The 21,556-nt window shown below is 43.9% G+C and overlaps 3 protein-coding genes across 7 annotated transcripts; 2 read left to right on the top strand and 1 right to left on the bottom strand.

Moving 5' to 3' along the window:
- The first annotated feature begins 27 nt into the window (after window positions 1–27).
- On the top strand, window positions 28–3,238 carry Bou (glycosylphosphatidylinositol anchored membrane protein boudin). Of its 2 annotated transcripts, XM_076318610.1 has the most exons (4): window positions 28–266; window positions 660–815; window positions 1,323–1,469; window positions 1,933–3,238. In XM_076318610.1, exons 1-4 carry the CDS (start codon window positions 200–202, stop codon window positions 2,142–2,144), a joined length of 582 nt encoding a protein of 193 aa, XP_076174725.1. In that variant the 5' UTR covers window positions 28–199; the 3' UTR covers window positions 2,145–3,238. The 2 variants fall into 2 exon arrangements, with proteins under 2 accessions (XP_076174725.1, XP_076174724.1); XM_076318609.1 differs by lacking the exon at window positions 1,323–1,469.
- Window positions 3,229–18,814, bottom strand: LOC143150374 (coronin-2B). 4 transcript variants are annotated; one of them, XM_076318599.1, is made up of 10 exons: window positions 18,531–18,812; window positions 17,196–17,491; window positions 8,961–9,158; window positions 8,582–8,698; window positions 7,821–8,135; window positions 7,517–7,741; window positions 6,991–7,200; window positions 6,790–6,907; window positions 6,495–6,721; window positions 3,229–6,041 (listed from the first exon to the last, which is right to left on the bottom strand). In XM_076318599.1, the coding sequence occupies exons 2-10, from the start codon at window positions 17,337–17,339 to the stop codon at window positions 5,847–5,849; spliced, it is 1,749 nt and encodes a 582-aa protein (XP_076174714.1). In that variant the 5' UTR covers window positions 17,340–17,491; window positions 18,531–18,812; the 3' UTR covers window positions 3,229–5,846. The 4 variants fall into 4 exon arrangements, with proteins under 4 accessions (XP_076174714.1, XP_076174717.1, XP_076174716.1 ...); XM_076318602.1 differs by lacking the exon at window positions 18,531–18,812 and adding an exon at window positions 13,809–14,016 and having other exon boundaries at window positions 17,196–17,317; XM_076318601.1 differs by lacking the exons at window positions 17,196–17,491; window positions 18,531–18,812 and adding exons at window positions 13,809–14,016; window positions 15,602–16,200.
- Window positions 18,372–21,523, top strand: Uba3 (Ubiquitin-like activating enzyme 3). The gene is made up of 5 exons (XM_076318606.1): window positions 18,372–18,882; window positions 19,185–19,409; window positions 19,509–19,869; window positions 19,947–20,276; window positions 20,355–21,523. Exons 1-5 carry the CDS (start codon window positions 18,839–18,841, stop codon window positions 20,715–20,717), a joined length of 1,323 nt encoding a protein of 440 aa, XP_076174721.1. The 5' UTR covers window positions 18,372–18,838; the 3' UTR covers window positions 20,718–21,523.
- Window positions 21,524–21,556: the final 33 nt, after the last annotated feature.

The raw sequence follows: 21,556 nt of genomic DNA, 5'->3' as shown, positions 1-21,556 counted from the left end.
ATCCCTTCTCTTACCTAGTTAGTCGCATTCGCGTTGCCGTGACTCTTCTCTCAGTCATTGGAAATTCGAGCGGAGGTTATTGCCGTGTGGTGTTCTATGACTGTTCAAGTAGATAGTGTTTAAAAAACGTGTGCAGAAATCGTGCCATCGTCGACAAAAGTGCTTCGTTTGTGACCTAGAACGAGAAAAATCTTTTGAAATGGGCGCCAACAACAGCATTAAAGGCCATGCACTTTTCGCGGTATTACTCCTTTTCGTCGAAACTGGTAAGGTTAATGTACGCAATTAGACGACGTGAACATTGTGACGTCCTTTGGGCGGGGCATTTGTAATTCTTTATTATTCTTTAGTCTAATATACAATAGGATTAAAATGTAAAATGTAAATCTTAAGCATTACGATCGTTAGACTTCGATTTTCAATGATTCAGTAAATGCGCCAATCGAGATCGTTGATTTTTAAACACTCATTTTTGTACGTAACAACGTGAAGTTATTAATTTACGTCACTAGTAAACACTATCGTGACATTGTCGTACTCTGTCGAATGAAACGGATTGTATACAACATAGTCGTAAAATGCGACATTTTCAGAACGAAGTCCTACAAGCAGATGTTGATTACTGAAATCCCATTTTCTCACGCGATGTTTTCGTTTAGTCCACAGTCTAGAATGCTATCAGTGCATCAGCACGAACAACTCGCATCCCTTCCAATGCAACGAATTTCTCTCGAGCGACATCGATATCGAACCACAGCCTTGCGATGATGTTTTCGATGCACAGTACTGCGTGAAGCACACAGGCCGATTTGAGGGTAAAACAATATCGGCAGATCAGATTACAGGTCACGGTGGGGGGAATCCGTTGGGAAATTTAACACTTCAAAATGAAAACTAACCTCAGATCGTATGGTTCATCTTTTTATATCGACTCGTAGAAGCATGTGGGAGTAGTAGCAATCGGAATAATTGATCATCTCGTTGCAAATTAACTTCTAGGTGCCTAATTCATTTTAAATCATGCTTGCATATACGGGTAACGTTCATATCGTGCACTTGAGGTTTTGGCGGGTTTAATTCGTAACGACAGACGAGCCGTTAACCCGAAATTACGATAAACCCCCTTTTAAATCCGGAGGGCAAGAGAAATATGCAAATTTTTAACAATTATTGTATTTTTTAATATCATCGCGAGTCTGCCGGTACGTATTGCGATTGAGTAAATTTACATGTATCATTAGTGGATCTAACGTTTAAAAAATCCACAAGCTACGCGCGTGCAGTTACAGATGCTTTAACAGATGCTTTCTTGATCGATTAAGCGACAAGTCTGGATTGCTATCAGTGTACATCGCAAGAGGAACTGATCTGCGGAGACGACAAATTGGTTATAAGTTCCTTGATACCGGCAAACTGCAGTTACGTTTACGATGCACGTTATTGCATCAAATCAATCGGACAATACGGAGGTTCTTATATTGTAATTTGAGCGTTCTCGATGTCGAGTGTGCATCAGTAGACATTGTTCTTTCATTTATCGCACGACAATATTGCATTTTTTACACATTTAACGAAACAACTGGTCCTAAAATTCATATACAATAAAATCTAAGAAAAATGACTAATCGTAGACCGTAAACAACCGATCAACATTCAAACAAATATGATTTATGGCAAACGGGCATGAAATTCCTTTAGAAAATCGTATCCATAACGTTGAAAAGCAGGAACTTCCAGAAAGTCGTGACGATATTTTCGAAAAATCTCCGACCACCGTATAGTGGTGCTTTCTCTCGCATGTGCTGCTTTTGTAACCGTATCCATTGCTTTCACGCGATTGCATGTCGTTGTTCCAGCTTCTTGTTCGCAACGGTAGTGTTGTTGAAACATCTCGAAAACAGAAAACATTGTTCCTGTATATGTTGCAAATAGGTGGAATCGGCACCAAACGATTCTGTTCGGCGCTGGATCTGGGGAACTATTGCCATTACGTGACACAACAGGGAGACAAGTTAACTTATAGAACCTGCATCTACACCTGCACCGGCGATGGGTGCAATCCAGCGACCTCTTTTAAACCAACCATCGCGTGGACAATACCAATTGGATTGTTAATAGCTTACAAATTACTCTTCCAAAGATAGACACTTGTTCGAAAGAATTTGATGAGAACGATCGCAAAGACAACTTTTGTATCTCGACTGGTAGAGTAACAGTACAATGTAGATTACTTTGACTTCGCCCAGTCAGTTGATGGTCAACGTACAATTAATTCGTAGAGTAATGTTAATCCGTCCATTACGCGTTAGCACGTATTAATACTGATATTAATCTGTTATGTATTTCGACAGAGCAATTTACACTCGATTAACTGTATAAAATTTAAGTAACGCCAGTGTGCCTTCTTTTTCGTGAAATATTAACTTGTAAGGGCCTGTACGGGGTGAGTCACGCAATTCGGATCGCTTGTACTTTTTGTTCCGTTACAAAAATGACGAAGAAATAACCTGAACGGTACAGCAAGGTATAAATTGCAACGATGCGTCTGAAATGTTTCATCGAGATTCTTAAAACGTGAAATATCACGATCCATACCGATTGCGTGGCACACCTTGTACAATAGTTGTCGAAGAAGGGCGTACCGTGAAACCAAAATCGTTGACAAGCATATAGTTCTCGTTTCAGAGTTTCGAATTTTTTAGCAATAATTACGTTCGTATTCGACTCTGCGTCATAACGGATTTATTGTTCTTTTCGAATTGCGCGATTGCATATACGCTTATATTTGTTAAAAAGCAATCATATCTCGCGTAGACGTAGAGGATTTTATATTTTTACATAACGATCTACTTTCGAACTTGCGATTTAAACGGTAGAGTTATGTAACGTACACATTCCCTGAACCGAATTACGATAAGTTACCTTTTGCATACGATCGTGAGTCTCGTGGTATTTATAGAGAATTATTTTTTACTATTTTTTTTACACACACACACACACACACACATATATATATATTATTAGATATTTATATCGCTCACATTTGTATAATTTTGTACAAAGTATGCGTCTCCATACGCGATAACATTTTTTATTTTTTTTTGTTTTTTTTTTTTTTTTACACTATACAACACACCGTGTACGTATTCGAACGATATGGATAAGCTTGTTTAAGAATTAAGAAAACGCGTGTATGTACTTTCTATGTGGATCATAAAACGACACAAATGGGACTGAATGCTTTGTTCTTTATTTACGAACGAGATCCCTCGGTTAGTCTCCCCGTTACAGACACAATTCTTGTTCCTCTGCGTATAAATATAATATGATAGTCGATCAACTCGCTGATAACAAATTTATTTCACGACGATCCGTAAGGTACTTGCACGTTAACGCTCTTTGGTATACTATATTCGTTTATACAGTGAACAGTACGTAGGATAGCACTCTTTGATACGACGTACACGCTCGTAAGCGGTGAAGCGAAATCTATATCGTAAGCACGAAGTTTTACAGAGCACAACGGATCGCTTTCAAGGCAATGTTCATGATGGAAACATGTCCAGGAAATGCGCAAGCTTTGCGTAATCGCGTGTAAGCTAGAAAGAGTGTGAAACGAAAATGCGCGGATATCGAGCGTGACATTAGCGATATTACGATATTTGTCTTCCGACGCGGTACCAATTGCTCCGACTCGACAACGTTCGTAACGCGATTGTGTTTTATAAACCCTTTGGGTGCTCCGATCGCTTACAAGTGCACGCTCGGTCGGTGCACCGGTGGCGGTGAACGCCCATTGGTGTTCAGGGAACGTGCTCGCCGGATAAGAACGAAGGGCGTCCGCACACGGCAACCCGCCCGGTGTCCTTAACACCGAAAAGGTTAATCTTCTTTCTGTATACGTATGGCCGTGTTAAACGCAGAAGAAAAGAAACAAAAACAGAGCCGACACACTTTAAAGAAAATACTTCCATCGTGCTAGAAGCCGTCTATTTGAAAATGAAAAATCTACCTTCGACGAATCAGATCGAACGTTTTCGTTAAACAATGAAAGATTTTTCAACACGCGTTACACATTTAATTCGTGAGAATCGTTCACTAAAGTTTCTATTATATATTTATCGATCGAAGTTACAGCTATATATCGTATGAAAAATACATGTATATATATAAACAGTATATAAACCATTACTTAATTCGATCACTATCAAGCGGTAATAGATTTTTTTCACGTGACTAACAATTTCCCCGTTTTGTTGGTCCTAGACAATATATAATTTGACACACACGTATCGGCGTTACGATTTTTTTTATGTAAATTGAATCGAACGAAAATTGCCTATCTTCTCATCCAATGATTCGTTTGTTCTTTTAATTGTTCTTTGTTTCGCGCATTGTGTGCCCATTCGTGTTTCTAACGATAGTGTACAATAAATATCGCCACTGTTGTACATTGACGAGAAAGGAAAATTGTATTACCACGCGTGTCGTGGCAGTGATTGCGACAGTGATTAATACCCGGCGACGTTCGTATAGCTTAACATTAATAAGCTGAATACCGTTCTTTTTCTTACGTACTAAAAGTAAAACGAATGGAACACAATCTAGTTTTAAATTAAATATTAGATAAATTAATGTACAGCCATTAACAGAGTTAATAGTAATTATCGACTATTACGATTGAAATTAATCGTCAACTTGCGTAAAAATAAATCGATCGATCGGTCAATCAATAAATAAAAATTACAAATATCGTCGCACGAATTTCCAAAAGTCGGGAAAAGAAACGTAAATGCATCGACTTTCGCAATTTCGTATCCAGGATACCGTTATCGTTAGTCCTTACAGTTTGCGCTCTCATCGCACCTCCAAGTGACATTTATTGCATCTTAATATCCCCTCCATAACTCCTAAACATCTGCATCTATCTATCATTCTGTATACGACAATTCTACGTAGAACGAATCGCGTACGATAAACGTGCGTATGCACAAGACAGGTACAATTACTGGTGTACTGAACATTTAATACTTCGTCCAAGTTTTACGTCTTTATACCAGGCTGATCTTTCTCCTTTGTACGTTTATACAGGGTGTTTCGTAGAATTTTGATAAAACTCGAGTGGCAATCTCGTTTCGAAATTCATCCCTTTTGTGCGAAATTCGCATTCGAAGTTACGCCTACGTTTTACGAAACCCTCCGTACGAAGTTGATCTCGGAATAAATTTTAGCGAAGCAACGGAGAAGCTAATGCGACTATAGGTACGTGTGCGAGCGAAGTGAACCGATTCGACTCGACGAAAATCCATTGAAAGAAAAATCGGACGAATGTATTCGGCGTAACGAAGACTCGCGGAGTGGTATCGACACTTTCTACACGGAGAACACCTCGTCTGTACAGTTGAAGGCAATAGTGTAAATCACAATTATTTCATCTTCTTTTTCGAACGGCAGTTCCGAAGGGAATTGACTAAATTATTGTTGCACTCCATTGCTGCACTATTAGAATAGCACAAGATCGTAGAAAGGTAGCAAATAGAACGAAGTAGAGCGATGGGGAAAGTTGCTACAAAATGTTACCGTATCGTTCGCGAGATATACTCGAGTAATGTATACGTATCGAGAACCGTTTCGTCCGACGAAGTTTCCTTGTTTTCTCGTTTAATACTCTTCGATGCGACCGTGGGATCCATTGCGCGACATTTTCGAAAGCTTTAGGCGTCGCATCGTCGGCAACGGTGCACGTACGCGTTACTTATTCGTTAAGTACCATATCACTTGTACAGCTAGCAGCGAAGCTACATGTAAACGTTTTCGAAGCGAGCGTTAAGGATTTCGCTGAAGCTTTACTGACGCTGTAGCTTGCGAATCTGCTCTTCCAGCTCTTTCACGCGTAATTGGCTGTTGGCGAGTTGTCGTCGTACCAGTCTCAATTCGTCGGTTTGTCGTGCGAACGCCAATCTCAGTTCAGCCTCGTTGTTGGGTATGTCCACCGTCTCCAAGACTTTGTTGTCGTTCAGCGGCGCGGTGATGATGTTCTTCTGCGACATACGAACATGGTCAGTGAAATGGTGCATTCCATTGCACACCGAGCAGCGCGAAACTTCTCGGAAGTAAACGGTGCGTCACAGACGCGAAGGCTATCGATCGGTGACTCACGTTCAATCGCGAGCCTTCCCGCCATTGCGACGCGTATCTATTCTAACGATTTTCGTGCCACCGGTTGTACCGTCGGTCCACGGAAAGAAGACCGAGTGTTTACATCCTCGATCCTCGAGTATACGGCCTACTAGCTCCCCTAGTATCGCATTCGACAGGATCCAATAGCGAGAATGCGTGCAATAGGAGAGCTAGTAAACTGGAGCGAGGATATGAACAAACCTTGGTCCTCCTATGACGGATGGACAGTACACGGTGTGGAAAATATTAACGTCTCGATTTCGATCGTAGTTAGTATTCTCTTGTTCGAGGTCGAGCAAGGTCACCGGTTCTACCTGCAACACGGCACTCCCGAATTTTTGCTGCAGCTGCTGAAACTTGGTGCTCTGGTTGGTGGACGTTTTCTGGCTCTTCTCCGACATATCGTGGAACTCTATCGGCCTGTAATCCGGCACAGTCTCGGCGGACAGGAACGCGAATTTCTTTTTGTTGTTCAGATCGGTCGTGGGGGGAAGTTGCGGCGGTTTGTAGACCCGTGGCTTGTGCGTGGTAATACTGCCCCCTGTTGACATTTCAGTAACCACGTGTATCGTGAAAGAAGCGAGGGGAAAAAATTCGACGAGATCGTACCGGTTTTCAGGGAAATTAAAATCGGTGGGCTGTTCATGCCGCTGATCCAGTCCCTGGCCGACAGAGCGGGACAGGTGCCAATGGTGTCGGGATAGAGATCCTCTTGGAATTGGTCGCTCTGAAAAGTGAAAGTTTCTCGATTTAGCGAGGGCTACCTGTCCCGGTGAACAGGACCGGGTTACTCGAAAGGTGACAGCTCACCTTTCGCGGTACAATCATCGATATCGGCTCGCACATTCCCCGAGTGGCGTGCAACTTGAAGAATCTGAACACCTCGCACGTGGAGGTGTTAACGCCTCTCTTTGGCATCACGCCCAATCCTCTCTGCGGATTCCCGGAGATGAACTGGCTGAGGTAGTGCATCCAAGGGGCCTCGTTCACCACCTCGTAATATCGAATGTTGCCATCGCCCTGAAGCAAGAAATACAAATTAGCGAAACAATTCCATATTCCGGGGTCTACGACGGATCAAAGACAGAATCGATCGAGTACGTATATATGCTCTGCGTATACACGTTCACGAGTCTAGAAGCTTCCGCTTATCGCCGTATCGATCGGGAGATCGTCAACAGTTGTGTACCCTCTGGTAGCTATCCCCCGTGAGGAGAATAACTAATAACCAATCCTCGAACAGAGGACCCTTGAGCTAGTGACTTTTGCCACTGGAGTTCAACACGATTCCACCAGAGATCCGGTCGAGGTATATTCTCGATGATTGGACGTTTACCTTCCCGGCCAGGTACACCATATTGGTGTCGTTGTCGTAATACGGGAACACGACCCCGCTAGAGGAATCGATGGTCTCGCAGGTCAACGGAGCGGACAGGTCGTGTTGACTCCAAATTGCGTACTGTCTGTCGGAGTGTCGACTGAAACCCGTGGTGAGAAGGCGTCCCGAGCCACCGAGGAACACCACTTTGCTGGCTTTGGTCCCGGTATGGCAGACCCCTTCCTGAACAACCAACACGTGTCGAAGTTGGATCGATTCTACAGGTGGATTCCGACGGAAAGCCGATCCACGCGATACCTACGGAGACTACGATTCCGGACCTAGGCTCGAAGACTCTCAATTTCTTGTCCTTGCAGGTCGTCGCCAGGAAACTACCGTCGCGATTCAAAGATATACTGTAGATCACATCTGGATGTCTATCGATCACGCTGACGGCCTCTCCGCGATTGATGTCCCACACGATAACCAGATGATCGAAGCCCGCGCTGAAAAGCACGTTCTCGGCGACCGGGTGCCATTCTATGTACGCGACGCGACGTTTGTGCCCTTGAAGCTCCACCAACCATTCGGTCAGGTTTCGAGACAGTCCACCGTCGGGGATATGCCATAGTTTTATCTAGAACGGAAGACAACGGTGAGAGAAAACAATGGAAAAGGGGCTAAACAACGCGTACACCTTAACCGCGACTTATTCGAGTCTCTAGCTACCGGGCGCGTTCGATTCAAAGTTTGATCTTTCTCGAGCAAGATCCTTAATCTTTTAATCGAGGACACGCGGAGGGACGTTAGAATCGAGTCAAATTTATGGCAACGCGAGAGCCAAGGGATCGTCGAACGCCTAACTATCGGGTTGTTCGGAAAGTGATTACGTTTTCCAAAATGGATAATATATAATCTAAAAAAACGTCTATACATTTTCACAAAAAAAGAAACGAAACGACTTTCCGACCAACCCAATAATAACGCGTCGTAGGTTTCGAGGTATCGGACACCTCGTCGAACGATAAGACGCAGCTAGAGTAATATATTTCGAGGGCGCGTCTACGCGTCTACGGATCCTACAGTGCAATCATCGGAACAGGAGGCGATGACGTTGTCGTTGAATGGATTCCACTTGATGTCCAGCACCGGACCGGTGTGCCCCGTCACCCTGCTCGCGTTGAAGTCCAGCCGGCCAGTCTGAAAACATTGACACCGTCAAGTGTGCGAAGTTCGCGGGTTTCTGGCTTACACTTAAATCTACACGCGCGCAAGGAGAACGACGAGTCGCGATAACGCGCGCCTATTTACGTCGATGTACAATTCGATACCGTGTCAACGATAAACCGAGCGACGTCGATAAGCTCTATCGTGAGGCATTCACCATCACCGATCACCATCGCCACTAACGGTGCGCGCGAATTACGCGGATCGATAAACTCGATAAACTCGATAAACTCACGTGATCGAGCGGCAACACCAAAAACGCCCCACCGCCGGCTACCTCCGTCACCACGGCGAGGAACTTGGGATTCACCGCGCAGAACTGCGAGTCGTGGGCGTTCTTCGTGATCTTGATGTTGTCGTAGCATTTCTCCCTCTTGGCCGGCACACCGTAAACGTGCCGAAACTTGCTGCTTCGAACGCCTCGGAACCACGACTGAAAACCCACAATCGCGAAGAATTACGCGAACGAAAACTACCAACGTGTACACCACGTTATCCAACGGAAACCTGTTAGGTGGATATAAATTATTCATCTATTCGCGGGTAAAAAAACTCATTAGTGTATAAAGATGAAAACACGTGCGGTTGGAAATAACGTAAAAGTCGATACGAACAAAGGTGAAGAGACAGAGAACTCGAAGCAACTCGTGATAGGGACGACGCTTAAGAGTGTTAACGGAAACTTTTAGAAAATTCAGTACCGTGCAAAACCTATTAGCTCTCACATGCATGCGCGATTGCGGGGACGGAAAGTGCGAGCAAACTGGAAAGACCCTGGGAGGAGCGCAAAGATCGATAAGCGGGAGGAGAACGGGGGTATGGATCGAGGTGTTTGAAATTTTCAACGAGAACCGAGAATCGACCACTCTGCGTATTATCTGGGATTCGAGTTCGTTGAAAACTGGACCGTAATTGCGATCGGGAACATCCGTAGATGAAAAAGGAGGGACCTGTCCGGGAGAATCGCCATCGAAGGAATAAATTTCGTTCGGATGGACTCGTTCTTAATTTGTAATTCATATCGTTCGTGAATTTTCAGTCGTTTTAGAAGGTTACACTTCTAGTAGCTACTTTAGGTGTCTAAGGACACGCTAGGTACGATGTTATCGGTCCGAGCTCTCAGACACCTTTCGCAAGACGATGCACGCTGCACTTGAACATTATAAACTGCACGAATTCGAGCCGTGGAAGTCTCGAAGATACCGGCTTATTTTTAGTATGTCTGGGTATATCGATATACACGGAACGCCCACTTCACCTGAACACTGTTGCGATAGTTGAACGGTATCGGTAGTTTATTTTACGGATGAAAGCGTAGAGGTGGTTTCAAAGTTGCCTTTGGGTTTTTTTTTTCTTCAACGGAACACCTCGATGCACGAATACACTTCTCCTTATCTCGAGCAGGATAGCTGGTACCGAGACGATTTTCTGTGAAATCGGTCGAAGGTCACGAGAGGTTGGAACACCTATTACCAAGGATCGTTCGCAATGTACTTTCGAGGTCGTTCGTACGTGAACGTTTTCTTTCTTAAATGGAGCATCCTATATTTTTATCGTGGGGAATAACCGCTGCTTTTAACGCGAGTTCGACGACCTATCGCACGTGGCCATTCAAGGCGCGAAACGCGTAAGAAAGTGATGTCAGAGTCTCGACCTTCGACTCGTCGACGACGACGAGCTGTCCGACAAAAATCATCCGCACTCTTCCAAAAGATATTTCTCGAAATTATACCGACCGATCGAGTCATTCGAATAGAAGACCCGTTAAACACTTCCGGCTGAATAGACGGTATTCGAAACGGTCAAGAGGTCGCGTTCCTATTCGAGACGAAAGGAGAACAGTTCGCCTAAGGTAACTTCTGAATTTAATGGGTTCGTTTACCATCGACGAATCGAATATCGCGCGAGATGAGGACTCGTTCGAAAATCTTTCGAATTCGTTTAAATGTTCAAAAAACGTAAATCCTCTCCGATCGATCGTGTCGGTGTTTGTTCTTAAATTGTACACGAGTAACGGCGAGGAGCTTTTCAAACATTGATTTTGGGGTAGAGCCCCTTCGACGGAGGCCCCGGGCAGACATCTTCCCCGGCCACTAGGGTAAACGCGGCGTTGATCGAAAGACGACGCGTCGTTCTAATCCCATAAGTTCGTCGTTAAACTTCGCTCCACGTGCAACGGAGCCTCCTTGGCCAAGGGGAGGGTCAATAGCGGCACGACTCGAAGGAAAATATTTATGCGTTACCGAGAGACTCTCTCCGGTTCAGAAACCGTGAAGAAGAAAGTTTCGTGGAACGAAACCACCGAAAGTATTTACACGCGTTTAGTCGACACGTGTTATCAAATTTTCTTACGATTCCCTCCCGCAGAAGACGCGAACGAACGAAACCCCGCGCGCCTCGTCGTGCCGGCGATTCGAGTATCGTCCGTGAACGCGCGGAAAGGTGTATAATCACCGCGATGTGAAATTTTTCGAGTTAGTCGCGCGTGATGCATGTTTGCCGGCGCGGGCAGCGTAGCGCGGCGAGACAGATCAAATTATGCGACTTTTTCTCGCAGTAACGAATCAAATACGCGTCGATCCGGCCGGTCGTTCCGGTGCTGGTATTTATGGAATTATGACCGTAATCTCGACCCGCTCGCAAACGAGCGTGATTAACGGTACGCATTCTGCGTCACTTATCGTAATGCCTGAAAGCAACACAATAAGCGACCGACCGATTCGCTCGTTTGTCAACGGAAATTAAAACGGTCGACGAAGCGTTATAGGAGAAACGGCGGGGGAACATTTTGAATCGAAGCTCGACGACTTTTCTACGATAATTCCCTTATCTTCGCGCAGAAGGAACAATTGGGTCGGAACGAGAATCGGCGGACGTACACCTTGCGGGATCCGCTTCGACGAAATATCATCCTTTCGCGAATCATTTTTCCGAGCCATCGTTGCGTACGTCGTTTAAGGTCAACGTAAGAATCTCGCGAGTGATAAACCACGGGTACACCGATCCGTGTGAATATTCATAAGCGCTTAACGAAGTCGAGATACTTCTTTCAGAACCAATAAATTCTGTTTCCAAAAGAGAAAACGTTTCGGTGCTTCGCGGGAATAATCGGAGGAGATCAAACTTTCTGTACAATTTAGGCGACTGAGTTAAATACCAGGCACGAAAAAAAAAGATATTTGTTTCAGAAATCTCACGCGGTAATATTTTTGACCAATTGGGTTACTCATTGTGGCAAATTGGTGCCTCGGATACCGCGTATCGATAACATAAACGATAAAACCGTTCGGACGGGCGAACCTGCAATTAATTTCTACGCGTATCAACAATTCTAATGCCTAACTGTTATTCAATTATCCTAATTGTAATGGCGAAACGAAAGAATAAAATTGTATAACGAGAACGCGGGGAGTCGTTAGTCGTAGTCGAATAAATTTGTGACTTATCGCGCGATTATGGTGTTTGAACTTCTAAACGGAAACTCGAAGCAGAAGGTGCGTTTCACCGATAAAGATCGATTGTATCGTAGCGATTATCTGCTATAATTGGTAATCCTTCCCCAGTGTCGTTGCGTTCTTTGCTGTTCTTCTCTCCGACGCGCGATCGGTTAATTCGACCAAATCGATCGTCTTCCGCGAGTATCTCGACGTTATTAATCATCGCGCGGAAAGACTAACGGCAATTAGGGTCACGGGGAATACGGGCAATATTAGTCGCGTTTGTCGGCCGTAATGGTATTCAAATGATCGACGCGCGGATCCTTCGAAGACGTTCGTTCTCGAAACGGGACATTTTTTAAAGATTGCAACAGTCTCGCGTTACCACGGACCGAACGAGTACGATACAAAAGTCAACACTTAGATAAGCGACGACAATTCACGCTTTGGTAAAAGTTTATCTGCGTACAAGTCGATTCGAACGTTTCGATAAAACGTTACCGACTATTTTTACTTCAGCGTGCAATAAACTTCGATAGCAATAAATTCGTGCATCGTGGAAGAGACTCGCGCGCCAAGATGCTCCGTGCGAACGCAAATTAATCGAACACGAAAGAAAACTAAACAATGCGGAGAAGAAGGCCGAGGAGAGCCGTGTACGTCGTGTTTGCGCGTCGTACGGAAAGTTTCACGGGGGTAGAAAAATTCGGATTCGTCGTGGCGTTTCTTCGACACCTTTCTCTCGGTGCAAAGAGGCTACGGTGCGCGACAGAGACGAATACGTCGTTTCGTTCGAGTCTGTCGAGAGCCGCTGAAATCACGATGAATCTCGCGTAAGTCGATCGAGCGAGAAAAACTATTCTCGTCGCTCGAGGCTTCGTTAAACGTTGCTTGGTACACGCGACGTGCGAGTATCTGGCAAACAATAGACGAAGGATTTAATTTCGAGATAGGACAGCGATTGATAATGGTCGTCGCACGCGAGTCGTCGCGTCGCGAACAAAGATCGAAGGGACTCGATCGTCAATTTCTCGTCACGCGACAACGCGTCGAAGAGGTCACGTCGCGGCGATTAAGAAGGTAAATCTTTGGCGTAAGGGGGGGAAAAAAGTCCACGTCTTACTTTCCGCGTTACGATCGATTCAAAGAAAGTGGTCGATGCCCCGTGCCGGACGCGTAACCGTCTTCTCGATACGTAAGTACACGTTTTATCGTTACCGATAAACGTAATGATCGGTCACCGAGTGCCTAACGCGTAGCTCCGTGCAGGAGAAACTGTAACATTAGCAAAATCGAATCAGGTCGGGTCACGCACGGTACCACGTGTGGAATATGCAAACGAGTGCGGAACATTCGATTCGTTACTGACAATTTATAAATAACTTTCAACGAACGAAAAGTTGACAACTTTCTTTTTCGAAGTTTCCCAGACTCTTGGCCGACTCGGGTCGGTAAATCGATGGAAAAGATCGCTACCACCCCCGAGTATGGATTTTCTAAAATCGAACCACCCTGGTTGAACGTTGAAGTGGTTCGGGGGAGAGGATGTGGCCACGGATACCGGTGGTCAACGGTAGCCGGATAACACGGCACGGGACCGCTCGTTCGACTGGTCCAAACGTCACGAAACACCGAAAGCAACTCACCTGTTTATCGTTGGTCATGTCTGATACCGATCGTACTCAGACGAGGCAGCCGGTACACGTGCGGGGTGAGACGGTGGTCGCCAGTGCACAACAGGAACGTGTGGTAATCGAACAAGCCAGGACCCATGCATGCGAAGGAGAGGGGGACTGTACTACCTCGAAACTCGCTTCATTCGCAGCAGGCGTGCCGGCGTGCCTTCCCGCTTTACTGGAAGAAACAAAAGGGAACACGAGGCCCGGCTAATTACGAAATCGTCGAATCGAGCACGAATCGTAGGGGCACCGAGCCGCGACCGCGGTCGCCTATCGACCATTTTTTTTTTCTTCCCCTATCCTCGCCGAGAAACCGAATACGTCCAAAGACCGTGCGCGTTTTCGAAGCGTGTCGAAAAATCGCAAAACCGATTTTCAACGCGCAGGTGCTCGAATCGGAATGGAAAGCTCCCTGAGACCCAGAAAAAACGACGGACCGTGGTACAGGCTGTTAAATAACGGGAGACCTACCTTCGATGGTCACCTGCCGAACGAATACAATAGAACAGTTCGATGTTCACCGGAGAATCGATTCACCGGGTTTGTCGATCGTTCGTGAACGATGAACGAAACCCGAAGCATCTTCCGTTTCGATCGTATCAACGCGAGAGAACTTCCAGTGGGTAGGGGGATTATTTATACAAAATCTACGCGATACACGAAAATTTACCATAGTCCTTAATTACACTCGATGTGTTAACGAAAGTCTTGCTATACATATATACATTTGAGGAGCAACGATCGTACAAAGCGGACCAATCGAGTCGTGGATACCCGAACGCGAATGACTTGGTGCAAACCCGTCGAACAATTGCCCAATGACCGGTACGAATCTGCCTTGGGACTCAACATTGTGCTTTCGGTTACTCGCACACCCCTCCGAAACGAGAACTCGCCGGTGGATAAACGCGGGAGAGAGGTGTGTCGTAAGGGACGATGAAATTATGCAATATTTTCCAACCGAAGCATCGTAACCGTATCGGTCCCGTTATTTAATAGCCATAACCGGCGCGGACGCTAATCTTTCGTGTTTCGTGTTTCGCGCGCGCGCGCCGAGACGACGCGTATTCCAGCCACGTGTGTCGGCTAATCGTACGGTCGATCCAGGAACGATTATTTTTCTCCGCGTCGTACGCGAACCGAGTAAAAGAGAACTCGAGCGAGGTCGTCTTCGCGTTGTCCGTATCGACGATAATACGTTTCTTTTTTTTTCTCTCTTCGTACACCTCGAGCTCGAACGAGATGTCCTTAGCTTCGAGGTACGTAGCGATAAGCGATGTAAATGATCAATATTCGACGCGTCGTGCCTCGTACGAATCGTTTTTCGTCCGGTTGTTTCGCGGTTACAGGTTCGTTCGAGGAGGTTAATTTCGACCGTCCGGTTTCACCGGGGAAGGAAACCGGGCTCGCGTAATTTCCATCGCCCGCATGCGTCTGCGTTAATCGTGTTTGGGGAAAGAAGAATCCGGGCCGCTGAACCTGCACGTGTCTCTCGGTACACGGTGAATATTTCATGGAGGGTGTCTCCGAAGAGACGAATCGCGTGACTCGTGGCTCCGTTCGGCCTCGTTTGTTATTCCCCGATTCGAAATCCGAATTCGCTTCGATCGTACGCGGCTGATTGTCGGGTACCGTTGCAACGAATCTCGCGGAGGAGGAGATCCATCGATCGACGAATCGTACGAATTCTCACGATTCGAAGAAGAGAAACGGGAGCCCCGTGTCTCGGGAAGCCAACGAATCTTCGATAAGATAAATACCTGTTTCGCTGACAGAGGCGTAGCGTAATCTCGGAGTGTTGGTACACGTTGGCCAAGCTCGGGTGGAACTGAATATTCGCTAACGAGCGATTCGCGAGTCGGCCTCGTGGGAGCGCGGGTAGTCCTTCCGCGTCACAATGGAACTCGTACGGAACAAACGTGGCGTACGAACTACGCCGACAAAGTTCGCACAATTCCAGTACGCGGTGGTATAATCGCCGATGGAATCGGCCGTGGTCACGCAACGAAGTTTCACCGTGAGACACCTCCGCGCGACGAAGCACCACCGTCTGTCGTGCACGAACCTGGAGTTCCAGCCGCGCGCGTTAGATCGCGAAAGTCGCCGAGCTAACACTGACTTCTCGCTACGGCTTTATAGCCCGTGAGCCCGCTGCCAGCCGAGTATCACGTGGCACACGCTTGCCCGTGCGCGGTTTAATACACAACCGTGACGTTTTATACAAACGCGTGGTGTTGTCACTGGCGTAATTTACGTACGTACCTACATCTGGGGGAGAGAGACTTCTGCCCGAGGATCGCTCGCGGCTGGTGGTACACACGAGCGATCGGAGAATCGCGAGTCCAGTGCACTATCTAGCTAACGATCTATGCGTCACACATGCGATTAACGTGCTGGTGCGTCGGGCGACAGGAGAAGAGTTACTTTTCGATCCAATGTGTGCGTGTGCGTGGCGATTGTTAACAGGGTGAAATTGAAATCGTAGAAAAGATGAAAGTCCCGGATTAATACTGTCTATTAATAGTACTCGGGAAAATAAACCGAATTCTAATATTCGAACAGAAACGAGTACTCGAGTTATCGGTGCTCGACTCGATATTTCGAGTAATCGAGCACGACAGTATTTTGGTTCGAGCGTCTTTGTTCTTGTACTTGCTGTTCAAACGGCATTGCTTCGAAACGTGATTTCATAATTTCTTGCACTCCTTTTTTTTTCAACTCGGTAATCGGCGCAATATTATCCGTTCAAGTCTCTATTCTGAATAATCTTCGGAGCCACGCTTGGTGTACAGGAGGTTAACGGTTTTCTCGCTACGGGTACAATTAGAATCGTAGTTACGAAATGATTCTTTTGTCTTTCAATTTCCCCGTTGAGTCGAGTTTTATCGATTATTATAAACCTAACGAATACTTCCTTACGAAAGTGGAACTAAACTCTTGTCCCCCATCGCGAACGTCAATCAATACCAATTTCCTTAAATCAAGTCGACGATAAAGTAGAGCGCTTTAAATACTCCTTGATTCGCAAACAAAGACCAACCACATACCTTAATGGTTACGTGCAACCCGTTCTCGAAACAATGCCAGTTGATACGTACTTTCAAACGCGAATCGAACGAGTAGCGGAGATTTTTCAAATGCACAATTTCATGGCACGGACAACGTAGCTCCCCTTCTCAAACGAAACGAACGTATCGTACGGCTAGTTTTGCAAACCAAACAAACTACCAAGCAAACACTTTTCCCCGTGAAAAACGCACGGGTCTAAAATAAAGAAAAAACAGAGGCAAAACAAGAAAAACGATCATCCAGAGAGAAGCGAAGGAAGAAAATACTCGCAGAAAGAAATCTTACTTTTCCACTGGGCTTGTAGCACGCTCTGACGTCTACCATATTGTTCAACAAAGAATGAGTGTCATCCCCGCCGTCCAGGCCCAATTTCTCCGCCAATTCCTCCCTCGTGCGTATCATTTCCCAGTTCGCGATGTTATATCCCATAGAAGCTCTTTGATTGTTTCGATAATCGTCCACACCTTCGACCAGTCCTGTTCGACTTATATCAACTTGCCTTTCGTAGCTTCGTATCCCGTGCTTATCGAACAGTTCATCGATAATTTCGTAGTCTCTCGTACCACAAACCCTTCACGCACCTAACGTCAAAGAGAGACGGTATCGCGAACGTTGGACAATCACGATAGCCACGTGCGAACGCCACCGTCGTCCACCGATTTCGTAACCCACTCACTGAACCCGGTCGCACATGTACACAACGTATCGATTCGACGACGTGCGCGCAACATGTAAACATGGAGAGCACGCCGCCCCGAGCAGTGTGGTGGCTCTCTCGCAATGCCGCCACAAATCGAACGATTATCGCGCGCTTCCGTTTAACCGGATTCGCTTTATACTCGTTTGAATCGCGTTTACTCGCGCGTACGAGTACCGACGGGGAACGCTCTATCCGCCGAGTAACAACTCATTCGCTTGTGAGCAGAAAGCGGGACCTTTTCGTTCGCCGGCTGCGCGTCGCGTATCGGTCTGCTCCTCCCCGGTTTCGCATGAAGGGGGATGAGCACAATGTACAGTGTAGCCAAAAAATCGAGGACCGTGTTCCACGCTTTCCCGTGTAGCAACGCTGTCCACGGAGTTGCCTCTTACGCGGCTCCACTCCCTTCCAAGCGCTATGTTAACGAGAATGGGAACGAGAGGAGCTTCGTAAACTTTAAAAAGCTTACCGTTGACAACACTGCGACAATTCAATTTTACAAGTCGAACGGCTTTATCTCGCTCGTAAACACTGCTCGATTACAGATGTTTACAAACATCGATAACATCGATAACCGTACGAGTTTACACACGATTCGAAATACGATACCGTGAAACTTGTTTCCAAAAGAAACCACTTCGAACATTTCCTTCAACGTCGAACAAATACTACCTAGTAGAATGAATTGATTATGTTTGCCCAAACCTTTTGAAACACCCTGTATTATAGCATATTCGCGCCACGTAATAACGCATGACGCGATCAACAAAATCTTCGGAAGTTTGGAATATCGTTTATGGAAAATAAATTTGTTACGTGGCAAAAAAAAAAGGAGCGGTGTCACAGAATTGCGTTAAAGTTCGCGGTCGACATACGTAACGCGATCGGTTTAATCTGATGTAACACTACCAGGCGTCACTCACCGTTTCGTCTGTGCAACACCGATTTACATATCGATTTTCAGACGAGGCGTGAACACGCAGTGATGGAAGACGGTCCGCTTGGGGAACGGTGCATGAAAGATACGTAAAAGGTCACTGAATTGAACAAATTTATAAATGAATCTAACATACGTTGAATGAAAATGTTCACTATGTTTCAAGAAACATTAAATATTTCACACATTCGAAGAGGAAAACTAATTTTGTATACACGATCTTAGACCGTGCTTTATCGAATATTTTTATGAAGAAGAACCTCTAGATGACAAACTACTAATTAAAATACGTTGATGTATCTGCCTTTCAAAAAATCAAAGCCATTTCAAGAAAGAAGGTAAAGAATCGTCGATGTTGCAAACTACCTACTGCAAGCTTCGTATCGACATTTCACTGTTGCGTCGCTATTTTGCATCGAGAAACTGTAGTTTGGCGTCGCTACTGTAATTCATACAAGTGTTTGGTTGTCTAAACAATTATAAACGTCTCTACTGTATTGTTTAAATAGGTTATGGTATAAAAAGAGAGTATAGATAATGTTTCATTGAAATATTAGTATTTAACTTTTATAATTATAGAGTGATTTTAATTACGTATTGCTAACATTACACTAGTGATGAGTTCCGATCATACTCACAGACGATGGAGCAATTTACGAAAAGTATTAGAAAGATCAGGTCCTTTTTGTAGACCGGACTTTGAACCATCATCGGAAACTTTGCAATTTTTGTTGGACAATTGTAAGATTCTTGTTATCGGAGCTGGTGGTTTAGGATGCGAGTTACTTAAAGATTTAGCATTGATGGGGTTTAGACACATTCACGTAATCGACATGGACACGATTGAACTATCTAACCTTAACCGGTATGACACCATAATCATGTTTTTAATGCAATGCATGTAGCAGACTTTCGCAATTGAAGTTTGTTATAAAGTGTGACATATTCTATTATGAAATTGTAGACAATTCTTATTCCGTCACAAAGATATTGGCTTGTCAAAAGCAGAAGTAGCTGCAAAATTTGTCAACGCTAGAATTCCAGGCTGCAATGTTGTACCGCACTGTTGTAAAATACAAGATAAAGATGAAGAATTTTATAGACAATTTCATATGGTACTTTGTGGTTTAGATTCGGTAGTTGCGAGAAGATGGATCAATGGTATGCTTTTATCGCTTTTAGTTTATGAAAACGGAGAATTAGACCGATCTAATGTAATACCAATGATCGATGGAGGAACGGAAGGTTTTAAAGGAAATGTAAGAGTAATATTACCTGGTCTAACTGCTTGCATCGAATGTACCTTAGATTTATATCCTCCTCAGGTAAATACTCTATGCGTGTACTTTTGTGTTAAATAATTTGTTATAGTTATTTTCAATTTAATTTTGTTTAAATACAGATTACATATCCACTGTGTACGATAGCAAATACTCCGCGTTTACCAGAGCATTGTATAGAATATGTAAAAGTCCTTCAGTGGTCGAAAGAGAATCCGTTCGATTGTCCAATAGATGGTGATGATCCTCAGCACATAAATTGGATTTATGAAAAATCCAATGAAAGGGCAGCGCAATTTAATATACAAGGTTTAACGTATAGATTAGTACAAGGTGTGGTAAAAAATATTATACCTGCTGTAGCGTCTACAAATGCTGTTATTGCTGCAGCTTGTGCCACGGAAGCATTTAAACTTGCTAGTAGTTGCAGCGCATCGCTGAATAATTATATGGTAATTGTACAACATTAATATACGTTAAAGGCAGATTTCAGTAGTGTAATGTAATTAATAAATAATTTTCTTTAAAAGGTTCTCAATGATTTAGATGGAATCTATACGTATACTTATGAGGCTGAAAAGAAAGAAGATTGCGTAGCGTGTAGTCAGATTCCAAAAGAAATTGAGATTAATAACCCCAAGTTCAAATTAAAAGATTTGATTGAACTTCTTTGTGAAAGATCTGATTTACAAATGAAAAACCCAGGTCTTACAGCATGTATCAATGGTAAAAATAAAACATTATATATGCAAACTGTACAAAGTATTGAAGAAAAAACTCGTGAAAACTTAACAAAAACTTTAGCCGATCTTGGATTAAAAAATGGTAGTGAGATAAATGTTGCTGATGTTACTACTCCTAATACCATTATATTAAAATTAAAATTTGTGTGATCTAATTCAGATATGTTCTAATTATAAAATTCCTTCATTTTGTTTACGGATTTATGGCTACAAACATCATCGTGTATTTACAGTATTTATATTAATTTTTGTTGGTTTAAAAAGTATTGTTCTCACAAAATTTTGTCAGCATTGACCATAGTGAAATGATAAAAATCAAAACATTTTCGATGTAGTGTAGTTTTTAACGAACCTATAAAATAGGTATCACATGGTAACATTGTTTTGCACATTATTTTAATATTACTTCGTTCTAAGTCTGTGTAATAAACTGGTATTGCTATTCTTTCTTTTAATAGTACTAATTCTTTTGTCTATCCTTAAATATAACAGAAGCAAGTATTGAAACTATATTAGTTTATATGACATACCTGTTACATTAACAATAAAGACATGACTGCAAATACGATTCTACATTTCTGATGATTTGTTGTCAATTTCATCAGAGACCATATTGCATGGTAAAATTAGTAAGTCATAATCCATAAAATTCTATCTTGCTTGATCGCAACTTGTAATCGAAGAATTTTCTATACTTTTAGAAATAGACAGTATCTTACAGATTATGCATTAATGCAACTACCTTTAAAGAGAAAAAAAGGAGCGATATAATGATTCGTGAAATATGCACGTGTCAAAACCTATACTTGTTAGCTGGTCATTAATTTTTAATAACAATTTTATATCACCGTATTAAATTTGATGTAAAGTATAAATTTTGTGCACAGTCCTCTTTTGCAATGTAAATACTTTAATAGCGACCTCTGTGTAATAAGTGTAGCTTTAATTATAATAAATTCTCACTGATTAATGTAATATTTCATTAAAAA

Source organism: Ptiloglossa arizonensis, chromosome 8, assembly GCF_051014685.1.
Source record: "Ptiloglossa arizonensis isolate GNS036 chromosome 8, iyPtiAriz1_principal, whole genome shotgun sequence".
NCBI classification, from domain to species: domain Eukaryota; kingdom Metazoa; phylum Arthropoda; class Insecta; order Hymenoptera; family Colletidae; genus Ptiloglossa; species Ptiloglossa arizonensis.
Note: the sequence above shows the minus strand (reverse complement) of the source record. Positions and strands in the feature narration are given on the sequence as shown.

Bases quoted from the DNA above. Each gene is read 5' to 3' on its own strand.
- Bou (XM_076318610.1), top strand. From the start codon at position 200: ATGGGCGCCAACAACAGCATTAAAGGCCATGCACTTTTCGCGGTATTA. The intron at 267-659 runs GTAAGGTTAATG...GTTTTCGTTTAG, and splicing joins ACTCCTTTTCGTCGAAACTG to TCCACAGTCTAGAATGCTAT. The intron at 1,470-1,932 runs GTTCTTATATTG...TGTTGCAAATAG, and splicing joins ATCAATCGGACAATACGGAG to GTGGAATCGGCACCAAACGA.
- LOC143150374 (XM_076318599.1), bottom strand. From the start codon at position 17,339: ATGGGATATAACATCGCGAACTGGGAAATGATACGCACGAGGGAGGAA. The intron at 7,742-7,820 runs GTAGGTATCGCG...TTGGTTGTTCAG, and splicing joins GGTCCGGAATCGTAGTCTCC to GAAGGGGTCTGCCATACCGG. The intron at 6,908-6,990 runs GTGAGCTGTCAC...TTCACTTTTCAG, and splicing joins CGATGATTGTACCGCGAAAG to AGCGACCAATTCCAAGAGGA.
- Uba3 (XM_076318606.1), top strand. From the start codon at position 18,839: ATGTATCTGCCTTTCAAAAAATCAAAGCCATTTCAAGAAAGAAG. The intron at 19,410-19,508 runs GTATGACACCAT...ATGAAATTGTAG, and splicing joins GAACTATCTAACCTTAACCG to ACAATTCTTATTCCGTCACA. The intron at 19,870-19,946 runs GTAAATACTCTA...GTTTAAATACAG, and splicing joins TAGATTTATATCCTCCTCAG to ATTACATATCCACTGTGTAC.